The sequence below is a fragment of the Nuphar pumila genome, chromosome 5 (assembly GCF_984573655.1).
Source record: "Nuphar pumila chromosome 5, dmNupPumi1.hap1.1, whole genome shotgun sequence".
Taxonomy (NCBI): Eukaryota; Viridiplantae; Streptophyta; class Magnoliopsida; order Nymphaeales; family Nymphaeaceae; genus Nuphar; species Nuphar pumila.
The window spans coordinates 46,167,569-46,180,554 of NC_143253.1; the positions used below are offsets into that span (position 1 = coordinate 46,167,569).

The 12,986-nt window shown below is 40.5% G+C and overlaps 1 protein-coding gene across 1 annotated transcript; it reads right to left on the bottom strand.

Annotated features, from left to right (window-relative positions):
- Positions 1-215: 215 nt before the first annotated feature.
- LOC149837505 (uncharacterized) lies at positions 216-10,441 on the bottom strand. The gene is made up of 4 exons (XM_090008051.1): positions 9,812-10,441; positions 7,653-9,735; positions 7,169-7,358; positions 216-408 (listed from the first exon to the last, which is right to left on the bottom strand). Exons 1-4 carry the CDS (start codon positions 10,439-10,441, stop codon positions 216-218), a joined length of 3,096 nt encoding a protein of 1,031 aa, XP_089864177.1.
- Positions 10,442-12,986: the final 2,545 nt, after the last annotated feature.

Below are 12,986 nucleotides of genomic sequence, written 5' to 3' on the forward strand. Positions count from 1 at the left end.
CTTTCTCCCTAGCATCAAGACATGTGAGGACGAATGATGTGAGGTGTTCTCTTTCCACCTTTCCCTACTACACTCAGGGCTCGTTTGAAAGCGAGAAACATATTGGAAAAGTGAACCGAGGTCGGCCTTTCCAAATGAGTGGAAATGTTTTGCTAAGAAACATTTTGAAAAAAGTACAGTTCTTAATTCAGAGTTTTTTCTGAGCATCCCCTCTCTCACCCCTCTTCCATTTTCAATCTGGGTCGTTCTCCTCTCACGCCCCTCCTCTCAAGTTGCAGCTTCATCATCTTCGTCTTCCTCAGTGTTGCCTCCTTCGCCTTTGCCTCAGTAGAGGAATCACTGGTGGTGCCCCAGCGGCAGTGTCTGTACTGACACCTGAGCGGTGCCTCAGAAGTGCCACCACCTCGTCTGGCAGTACCATGATGCCACCTACGTGTCGGCTGGAACAAAGATGCTTGCCCCCTCAAGCTCCACGATAGTCATCTTTCTCTTTTCTTCGATGCCCATTTCCACTTTTCATCAAAATTTTTAGGTTTTTTTAGGAGTTTTGATTTGGTGGATGTTTCATTTTTTTTATTTTACTTGGTTTTCTTTTCATTTTGTGGGTGTTGATGGTTAGGTCCAAGGGCCTCAAAATGATCAATTAGAGTTTGTGCTTTTGAAGGGTATGTTCTTGGCGTAAACTGTAATGTAAAAAACAAAAACACATACAGGTAGCCGCCATAATGAAAATGATTGAAGAGAGCGTTGACATGGGTACTCAGCATTTTTCTGAACCTATCAACGCCCACGATGAGCCCAAACTGTCAAGTCAATGGTAAGTAGGATCCTAAACCCAAATAAGAGAAAGAGAGCACCTTGATTGCCCTCATCAAGCAACCATGCCTCAATTTATAGTGGGAAGAGAGTGGGAGTTACATGCATGGCATTCATGTATGTGAATCCTTCACATGCCACATTAAATGTGAACCTTTCACATTCACGTAACTCCTGTAATAGCCTTCATTAAGGGTGCCTTGTGTCAAACCATGTCACTCAAGGTTAGACCCGATCCAAAATATTCAACATTCTTCTAGAAAGGCACATAATCGAGGTTCTTTGCCATTAAGAAAGAGGTAGCAGCTTTGTACGAGAAATACGGGATCAAGCAAGACCTTTCGACAGCTCACAATCCTCAAGTGAATGGGCAAGCTAAAGCAATTAACAAGCAGAGGGATATGGAAAGAAATGATTGAGCATGAAGTCGATTGGCCTGAGAAATTGCCCGAGGCATGTTGTGCTCCCTCCAAACAGTTGGATATTATATGAGTTACGGATATTGACCTGTGCATGAACTATTGAACATGTACTGCATCTCGATCCACAATAGCTACTGGAACTACTGATGCTGGTGGTGCCGGCTGTCATGATGCTAGGTAGTCGTGATCCACCAGCTCTTGCTTATGTCAGTCCCCCCAACGTTGCAACTTTCAATCAGAAGTATACCAACGATTCAGATGGTGGCTACTATTGCAATGGCGTTATCTTGATTCAATTTTCATGTGGGTTAACATACTATCTGATCTCACAAGAATAAATCATATGAGTCATGAAGATGAAAACCTATATATGAAATATCATATTTTCACACACTATAATTGTAAAACCCCATTTCTTTTTAATGAAAATTCTAACAAATTTTTTTTTTTTAAAAGCCTTTAACTTGATAAATGAGGAGCTATAAAGAACTTCGATCTTATTCCATCATAACAAAGTTTATTACATCAAGTTCAAATATCCAGAAACATTAAACAGAAAAGTAATAGTGCCATGATCGCCTGACGATGCCGCCGCCCTCACTCTGATTGTACCTTTATGACTTCACCTGAAAACAGTAAACCATAAAGGAATCAGACTACCACTGTCTGAGTAAGTGATACAGTCCAAAATACATATATGCAGTGTCATGTGAACAAGTATGTATGAGTTATGATTTAACCGAAATTTAGTATTTATGTAACCATGCTTTTCTTTTGAAGTCCATCATGTCTAATGTGGTTGCTGAGTGAGAACTTCTATGATTTCAACTTCCCATGTATTGTTCTACTAGACCCCTATCGGTCTCATTTGTTATTACCACTTTTATTGGTTTGAATCTTCAGTTCATTCTTACCTTGTGGGTACTCACAGGCATTCGACATCGTAGCGGACCGAGATTATACGGGGGTTCATATGACCCGTATAACTAGTCGTACGGATACCCAAAAGGGGCACGGTGCTCGACCGAGAGAGATCCCCAATTGGCGAGAACTAGCATTGGATGCACCCATAACTCTTCTGCAGAAGACTCGGAACCACCACCTAGGACTCATTGGTGGTCCTGGTCCCCTAACTTCGAGGACTGGGGACCGAGTGAGACGCCTCGCTCTCACAACACAGAAAAAATGTCCCACAGAGTGTGTACCATCCACTCTCTCCAAAGTGGACCATGGATCCGGTAACATACACTGTGATCCAGTGTACCCAGAATCCGGGAATCCAGTAACATACACCATTGTGGTGTACAAAGAAACCCAATGAGAAACTAGTAACATATACCCTTTTGGGTATACCCAGCTCTCGCATTTATTATCTTTCTTTATTTTCTCACCTTTATTCTATGCTCAGCTGACCCGACCAAGATTTCTTATGCCAGTTAGTTCTCAAAATTCTTATCTTTCCCATGGCATATAATTCAAAATTCTAACTCGAGATATACACACTGTAGTCATGATTCTTATGTCTTTTCTCGACATATAATTCAAGCTCCAACCTGAGCCCAAAATCCGGAAAGAGCTGGTAACATATACCTTTTCATGGTATACCTAGATCTCACCCCAATATATATATATATATATATATATATATATATATATATATATATATGTGTGTGTGTGTGTGTGTGTGTGTGTGTGTGTGTGTTTCTTCATTAATTTCATTAATGACAGGTCATACTAATCTACTGTAGTGGCCTTGAGTGCTAAAATTACAATTGTTGCCATGAATATTCTTTTCATATGTGAGTGATGACGCGTAACTAGAAAATTTATTGGTGATTATGCAACGAATCCCCATAATGGCACTCACATGCCATTTTTCTTATTAAAAGATGCCATCTACTAACTATTGTCAGGACCAATCACAACAAAGTAGTAGCAACTACTACCCTATCCAACGCATTAGTCCAATCCGGCTAGATTCTGCCCCTATGTTTTTGTTTTGGTCGTGCAGTACCCCATCGACAGTTGCGATATGCCATGGCTGAAGTCAATATGACCCCCAACCGATTTGGCTCAACGGAGCGCAAGTTGCCCTGCCACACACCATGGCCATTGGCCTTGCATTAGTGGCATCAACAGGCAAGAGGCTAACAGACACTAGTCTCCTGTACTACCCAACGAACCATAACTAAAGCATCGATAAGATGTAGCATCCTCTGCTATAACCACTATCGTTAGTTCAGCGTTTGTTGATCTCAAGCTGGATTAGATCGACCCTCATAATCAGATATGATCACCAAATCTCCCAGCAAAAAAAGAAACATGAATTGAAGTCGAGTCGACACCCTAATCCATTTTTGATCCAACCTTTTTTTTTTCATAGAACTGAACGTGTATAATCATATGCTTGAATAATAATACACACATTGCTTACGTAATTACCTATTTGTGATGCCTATGCAATAATTTTACCAATCTATATATATATATATATATATATATATATATATATATATATATATATATAATTGCTGAATTAATTAGGTGACTTGACATGTGGTATGAAGCATCCCACCATGGTACAGATCCATATGTATGAACTCATTTATTTGCTAAATGGTGTTATCACAATGAAATCTATGAACATTATGTAATTAGACTAAGTTTACGTAGTCCAATCATGTGATATTCCAATTAGAACCCTCTCCCATATGTTGAAATAAGAGGTCTCATGATGGTGAGTGCAAATCTATAGTTGAAAGTGTGTAGATTGGTTGGTCTGATTTGTGCCTTCACCTAGTTAGAGAGCAGCCATCATGCACGTCTATAACCAGAGTTTCAAAGATGTGTAAATTAAAAAGGAAATTCTTAGGGATATGCAGACTTGATTATACAGACCCATGATCATACGATTGTATGAAATTTTCCTATGTATAACTATCTATAGATGCAGAAATCTAATGATATACACATGAAAATGCAAGTTCTCTAAATACCATTTCAACAGTATAAAAAAAAATTTGTTTCTCATTGCTACTTACGCATAAAAAAAAAAAAGAAAAACCCTATAGAACTAATTGAGTACATATGAGATTTTGCTATAATGGCCATGTGAAGATGTAACGAGATCATCCCACATCTCTCTTTGTTTCCTCTCCATTATTACACAATTTTGCAAATAGACCCACCCATCCAGAAAAGTGCAGATCTGTTTAAATGATAGTGTGCATATGAAATATGATAGTCAGACTTACATGACTTATTACATAAATTTTTTTTTTCCAGAATTATGCAGATTCGTTGAAAAGGAGGCACACAAGTTATATATGTAACATAGTACAGATATAGGTATCCACTTAATCAAACACCTACAGTTTTTCCATGGCACTGCGTACATGTATAAAAAAAATTGTACCCCCTACCATGTATATGTTCAAGAATAAAACGAACCTATCTTCACGATTTATAAAAAAATTTATTCACATACGATATCAAATGACAAAACACATATATAAGAAGGGACGGTAACACCTACATCGTGAAGCTACGTATTCGAAGGTATGGTGCTCTTCCTCCTTCCGGATGTCGGGTACCCACGTACGAGCTCCTCGCCGGAATCAATGGTGGATGGCGTCAACTCTTGCACGGCTGGCTGGGGAGAATAGGCGTGAGGGAGGGGAAAACCTGAGGTGGGAGATGATGTGTTGGCTAGGGGAAAATTGGGGGGATTTGTGAGAGTAAAGAGAGAAGAACGAATTCCAAGGGCTCTCTTTTTATTTTTTATTTTTTTTATTTTTTTGTAAGCTCCAGCCCACCATCCGTTCCCAGCCCCTTAAAGTTTCAATTTTCGTAACTCCTCCCAGCCCACCATCCGAATTCCCAGATTTTCTTTCTTGTTTTTTTTCATTTATTATTTGGTTGGATTTGAACTGAGGTCCTCATCCCAAGGGGTAACGAGCCCCTCCAGTGCACCAACTTGCTTTTCGTTGCAATACCTTGCAACGCCAATGTATTTATCTTTGTAATGCTGAAATGACCCCATTAAATAATTTTCCTAAAATAAAACGTTATGTCACTCAGGGTGTTTGAACCTGTGACCCCAACTCTGTGAGTCGTCATCCTGCCCAATGCACCAACTCCTCTTTATTGGCACCTTCTTGCAACTAAAACTACTTAAATGATGTGTGATGTTTTAAATCACGTAAGTATGACGTATAAAGTGGCGAGCGTACTGTTCATGAAGAACCAAGTCTCGAGAATTATAAATCAAATTCAAAATACTCATGACTAGTAAATCCCCGAATTTGGGACCCAAATGAGGAAAAAAAAAACCTCTTTATTTCATGTGAATTACCGGAAAGCGTGTATAAATCGGGTATGGTTCTGACGATGGCGATATTTGCAAGAGATGATATTTTCGGGATGCGCTTTGTGAATGTAGTTGAAATTGACAATTTGAAACTGGATTTTTTTTTTAAGTGGGTTTCGACGCCATCCAAGATCTAAATCCCTATATATTGTTCGAATCCGATTGTTGGATCCGTTTGATCCATTTGGATCGACTTTTCATCCTTTTATCGTATCCATTCCAACAATTTTAACCTTTATTAAATTTGAAAATTGTCAGAAATTTTGCAGGTTTTACATCCTTTCCCCCTAAAAAGAATTTTGTCCGCGAAATTCGTTACAAGTTAGATATAAACAGGTCAGGGTATCTCTCTTTCATTGCTTCTTCGGGCTCCCAGGTACATTCTTCGAGCCCATGGTGTTGCCAGCGAACCTTAACTAATGTGATGGTCTTATTTCTCATCACTCTTTCGCGACGATCTACAATTTCCATGGGTCGCTCCTCTACCGTCAAGTCCTCCTGTACTTGCAGATCCTTGAATTGTATCACATGGGAGGGATCTGGTACATACTTTCGCAACATTGATATGTGGAATACATTGTGAATGTTTGCGAATTGAGGAGGTAATTCCACACGGTATGCCGTTTCGCCGATCTTCTCTAATATGTTGAATGGCCCTACATATCGAGGACTAAGCTTTCCCTTCTTACCAAACCAAAAAACACTCTTGGTTGGCAATACTTTCACAAACACTAGGTCTCTCATTTCGAACGCTAGCTCTCTACGTCGTTGATCCGCGTAACTCTTTTGTCGGCTTTGAGCAGCACGCAGTCTATTCTGGATCTTTTGGATTTGTTCTGTATAATGTTGGAGTATTATAGGGGATTCAATTGTTCTTTCTCCCACCTCATTCCAATGTACTGGCGATCTACAGGGTTGCCCATACAGAGCTTCAAACGGTGCCATTCTGATGCTTGCATGATAACTATTGTTGTACGCGAACTCTGCTAGTACCACGTGAGTATCCCATTCACCTTTCTAGTCCAACATGCAAGCCCTCAACATATCTTCCAATGTATGTATGGTCCTTTCTGATTGTCCATCAGTCTGGGGGTGAAAAGCTGTACTAAACTTTAATTTGGTACCCAGTGCAGACTGAAGTTGTCGCCACAATCGAGAAGTGAATCAAGGATCTCGATCAGAAATAATGGAGATTGGTACTCTATGTAATCTGACTATTTCTTGAATGTATAACTCCGTCAAGCTTTCCAATGATTGACCCTTTCTCATCGGCAGGAAGTGTGCCGATTTGGTTAGTCTATCGACGATGACCCAAATGGCATCATGATTTCTCCGAGTGCGGGGTAATCCCATTACGAAGTCCATGGTTATGTTCTCCCATTTCCATTGAGGAATTTCCATCAATTGCATCATACCTCCGGGTCTTTGATGTTCGATCTTGACTTGTTGGCAAGTCAAGCATTTCGCAACGTACCTAGCGACATCGCGCTTCATTCCATTCCACCAATATCCGCGTTGTAGATCCTTGAACATCTTTGTACTTCCTGGATGAATGGTGTACTTGCTTTTGTGGGCTTCACCTAATAGTTCTTCTCTCAACTCCGGGTCGCTGGGAACCCATAGTCTTTCCCGCATCCATATGCTTCCATCCTCTTTTCGCCTGAATTCATTATCTTCTTGTTGAACCAGTGTCTCCATCTTCCCGTACTGAGGATCTTCCTTCTGCTTCGCTATCACCTTCTCTTTGAATTCTGGTTGTATAGTGATATTATTCACTTTTATTGTGCCGGAGCTTGTTGTGAATGGACTCCATTATGCAAGGTCTTCTATCAACTTCCATTCTATATTTATTAAACTGGCCAATCCATCGCCCGACTTTCGATTGAGAGCATACGCTACGATGTTCGCTTTTCCTGGATGGTAGGAAAGGGTGAACTCATAATCTTTTATGAATTCGAGCCATCTCCGTTGTCTCATATTTAATTCTTTTTGCGAAAACAAATATTTTAAACTCTTATGATCTGTAAATATTTCGAATTGCTCACCATATAGGTAATGCCTCCATACTTTAAGAGCGAACACTACTGCTGCTAACTCCAGGTCATGTGTAGGATAATTCCTCTCATGGGTCTTCAACTGCCTTGACGCATATGCTATGACCTTGTCATGTTGCATTAATACACAACTCAATCTGGTACCCGAAGCGTCAGTATATACCACAAATCCACCGCTTCCCGAGGGTAACGCTAGCACAGGGGCTGTAGTCAGTTTTGTCTTGAGGGTTTGAAAACTTTGTTCACATTTTTCGCTCCAAGCAAACTTCACACCTTTTCGCAAGAGTTTCGTCATTGGCATCGCGATTCTGGAGAAGTCTTGAATAAACCGTCTATAATATCCTGCCAATCCGAGAAAACTCCTGATCTCGCTAACATTCTTTGGTGGAGCCCAATTAGTTACAGCCTCCACCTTTGCTGGATCCACCGAAACACCGTCCTTGGAGATAACGTGTCCAAGGAACATAACTTGGTCGAGCCAGAACTCGCACTTTGAAAAATTGGCATACAACTGGTGTTCTCGTAGAGTCTCCAGTACAGTCCTTAAATGCTCTCGATGTTCATTCACACTTTCTGAGTATATCAATATGTCGTCAATGAAAACAATGACAAAAGTGTCCAAGTATGGCCTAAAGACTCTATTCATCAAGTCCATGAAGGCAGTAGGGGCATTCGTGAGTCCAAAAGGCATCACGACGAATTCATAGTGATCGTACCTAGTGCGGAAAGCTGATTTTGGAATATCTTCATCTTTAATTCTCAACTGATGATAGCCAGATCTCAAGTCGATCTTTGAGAAGACTTTAGCATTCCTTAATTGATCAAATAGATCCTCAATGCGAGGTAATGGATATTTGTTTTTCACTGTCGCTTGATTGAGCATCCTGTAATCAATACAGAGTCTCATGGATCCATCCTTCTTTTTCACGAACAACACTGGCGCTCCCCATGGTGATATGCTTGGTCTTACGAACCCTCGATCCATCAGTTCTTGAAGTTGTTTCTTTAATTCTTCCAATTCTGCTGGCGCCATTCGGTAAGGTGCTCTGGAGATTGGCTTGGTACCTGGTACCAAGTCAATTCCGAATTCCACTTCTCGAGGTGGAGGTATCCCCGGTAGTTCATCCGGAAACACATCGGAAAAGTCTCTAACAATATCCAGATCGTGAATCTGGACTTTAACTTCACCTCCAATTATGTTTACTAGGAAAGCAGTATCTCCCCTCTGGACATACTTATTTGCTCTTAAAGCCGATATCATCCGCTGCTTGATGATTGGTCTCGAAAGGCGAAACCCAACTTCTGGTTCGTTCGGTCGGGATATGATCACCCTACCTTCTCTACACAAGATTCTGGCATAGTGTTTATACAACCAATCCATACCTAATATGACATCATATTCAGTCATATCGAGTAGGATTAGGTTTGCAAGCAGTGTTTGTTCTCCTAACACGACTGGTATGTTTGGCATGTAATTTACACATGGTTCATTGAACCCGATGGGATTATAAACTACCAATTCATGCTTCAGTGATTCAGTGGGTGCCCTAAGTTGTTTAGCAAAATTAACAGATATGAAAGAATGTGTTGCTCCATAATCAAAGAGTACTAAAACGGCTTGTCCAGATATGAGAACTGTACCTTGGACCAAATCTCCCTTCTGAAGTTCTTCTGCCGAGGTCGCATAAACTCTCCCGACCATATTCTTCTGATTTGCTTGCTGAGATGGCGGTGCCTGCTGCTGTGATTGTGGTTGTTGACCTCCACTTGCCCTTGTTGCATCATCTGCCTGTTTCTTGCGGCACTCCCTGATATAGTGCCCCAATTTTCCACAGTAAAGGCAGTCGCCTGTCTCTCGAGGGCATTGTTGTCCCGGATGGAAACGGTTGCATTTCTGGCATCGCTGGCCTTGGGTCTGAACCATTTTATTTTCTCCAGAATGCCTTGGTTTCTTAGCATAGGGGTGGAACTTTTTCCCACTGAACCTCTTCTTGAATTCTGGCTTTTGCACTCCAGGGCGATTCTTCTGGAACTTCTGTCCTTCCTTCCAATCATCCTCAAGTAATGTAGCAACCTGGGTTGGTGACATTTACCGATATAAGTTAGGGAAATTTTTTTTTTTTTTCAATTACCTAATAGTTGTGTTTTACCTGAATAGCCTCATCAAGGGTTTTTGGCCCTCGTGTATACAGGCGATTTCTGAGTCCTGCTTTCAGTCCTCGAGCAAATTTCATTGTCCGGTCTTCGTCCGTCGTGTATACATTGGGACAATAACGCTCTAGGCTGTGAAACTTCGTGATGTAATCTGCCAATGTCCTTTCTCCTTGTTGCAGGTCGAGAAATTCCTGCATCTTCTTGGTTCTCTCGTGTTTCGGAAAGTAGGTGTTGTTAAACACTTCCACGAACTGTGGCCATGTCACGGGTCCATTCTGAAACTTCATTGCATGGGTGGTTTCCCACCACTTCTCTGCATGTTCCTTCAGGCGATATGTGTCAAAATCCACCTGTCGTTCGGCCGGAACTTCCAACACTCGAAAAATCCTCTCTATTTCCCGCACCCAGGACTCCGCTGCTTCAAGATCGGTCTTTCCTACAAACGCAGGTGGATCCATATCCATGAATTTCTTGTACGACATGGTCCCGATTGCATTCGATTTGTCATGGGCCACTTGTTGTAAGTTAGTGCCCATTTGTTGCATTGCTGTGGCCTGTTGGCCCACCACTCCAGCCAGGTTTTGCAGTGTCTCGAGAATATCGTTGCACCTGTTAGCCCACGCCATCTAATTGGCATAGACATAAAAAAAAAATTAGTGTTATAGTTATTCTATAACGTAGTGGTTTTCAGATACTCGATTAATGTTAAATATGGCCAAACCAAGCACAATTTTAGTGGATATTTTTAAATTATATACTTACAGAGTGATGGCAGACCGTCGAGGCTGTCATGACTACTAATTTTCTGTCTGGCTTTGATACCATAATTGTAAAACCCCATTTCTTTTTAATGAAAATTCTAACAAATTTTTTTTTTTTTTAAAGCCTTTAACTTGATAAATGAGGAGCTACAAAGAACTTCCATCTTATTCCATCATAACAAAGTTTATTACATCAAGTTCAAATATCCAGAAACATTAAACAGAAAAGTAATAGTGCCATGATCGCCTGACGATGCCGCCGCCCTCACTCTGATTGTACCTTTATGAGTTCACCTGAAAACAGTAAACCATAAAGGAATCAGACTACCACTGTCTGAGTAAGTGATACAGTCCAAAATACATATGTGCAATGTCATGTGAACAAGTATGTATGAGTTATGATTTAACCGAAATTTAGTATTTATGTAACCATGCTTTTCTTTTTAAGTCCATCATGTCTAATGTGGTTGCTGAGTGAGAACTTCTATGATTTCAACTTCCCATGTATTGTTCTACTAGACCCCTATCGGTCTCATTTGTTATTACCACTTTTATTGGTTTGAATCTTCAGTTCATTCTTACCCTGTGGGTACGCACAGGCATTCGACATCGTAGCGGACCGAGATTATACAGGGGTTCATATGACCCGTATAACTAGCCGTACGGATACCCAAAAGGGGCACGGTACTCGACCGAGAGAGATCCCCAATTGGCGAGAACTAGCATTGGATGCACCCATAACTCTTCTGCAGAAGACTCGGAACCACCACCTAGGACTCATTGGTGGTCCTGGTCCCCTAACTCCGAGGACTGGGGATCGGGTGAGACGCCTCGCTCTCACAACACAGAAAAAATGTCCCACGGAGTGTGTACCATCCGCTCTCTCCAAAGTGGACCATGGATCGGGTAACATACACTGTTCTCCAGTGTACCCAGAATCCGGGAATCCAGTAACATACACCGTTGTGGTGTACCCAGAAACCCAATGAGAAACTAGTAACATATACCCTTTTGGGTATACCCAGCTCTCGCATTTATTATCTTTCTTTATTTTCTCACCTTTATTCTATGCTCAGCTGACCCGACCAAGATTTCTTATGCCAGTTAGTTCTCAAAATTCTTATCTTTCCCATGGCATATAATTCAAAATTCTAACTCGAGATATACACACTGTAGTCATGATTCTTATGTCTTTTCTCGACATATAATTCAAGCTCCAACCTGAGCCCAAAATTCGGAAAGAGCTGGTAACATATACCTTTTCATGGTATACCTAGATCTCACCCCAATATATATATATATATATATATATATATATATATATATATATATATATATATATATATATATATATATATATATATATATGTGTGTGTGTGTGTGTGTGTGTGTGTGTGTGTTTCTTCATTAATTTCATTAATGACAGGTCATACTAATCTACTGTAGTGGCCTTGAGTGCTAAAATTACAATTGTTGCCATGAATATTCTTTTCATATGTGAGTGATGACTCGTAACTAGAAAATTTATTGGTGATTATGCAACGAATCCCCATAATGGCACTCACATGCCATTTTTCTTATTAAAATATGCCATCTACTAACTATTGTCAGGACCAATCACAACAAGGTAGTAGCAACTACTACCCTATCCAACGCATTAGTCCAATCCGGCTAGATTCTGCCCCTATGTTTTTGTTTTGGTCGTGCAGTACCCCATCGACAGTTGCGATATGCCATGGCTGAAGTCAATATGACCCCCAACCAATTTGGCTCAACAGAGCGCAAGGTGCCCTGCCACACACCATGGCCATTGGCCTTGCACTAGTGGCATCAACAGGCAAGAGGCTAACAGACACTAGTCTCCTGTACTACCCAACGAACCATAACTGAAGCATCGATAAGATGTAGCATCCTTTGCTATAACCACTATCGTTAGTTCAGCGTTTGTTGATCTCAAGCTGGATTAGATCGACCCTCATAATCAGATATGATCACCAAATCTCCCAGCAAAAAAAGAAACATGAATTGAAGTTGAGTCGACACCCCAATCCATTTTTTATCCAACCTTTTTTTTTCATAGAACTGAACGTGTATAATCATATGCTTGAATAATAATACACACATTGCTTACGTAATTACCTATTTGTGATGCCTATGCAATAATTTTACCAATCTATATATATATATATATATATATATAATTGCTGAATTAATTAGGTGACTTGACATGTGGTATGAAGCATCCCACCATGGTACAGATCCATATGTATGAACTCATTTATTTGCTAAATGGTGTTATCACAATGAAATCTATGAACATTATGTAATTAGACTAAGTTTACGTAGTCCAATCATGTGATATTCCAATTACAACCCTCTTCCATATGTTGAAATAAGAGGTCTCATGATG

Coding starts and splice junctions, on each gene's coding strand:
- LOC149837505 (XM_090008051.1), bottom strand. CDS start 10,441: ATGGCGTGGGCTAACAGGTGCAACGATATTCTCGAGACACTGCAAAAC. Junction 9,736..9,811: donor CCCTTGATGAGGCTATTCAG/GTAAAACACAAC, acceptor TCACCAACCCAG/GTTGCTACATTACTTGAGGA. Junction 7,359..7,652: donor ATGGAGGCATTACCTATATG/GTGAGCAATTCG, acceptor CTATACAACCAG/AATTCAAAGAGAAGGTGATA.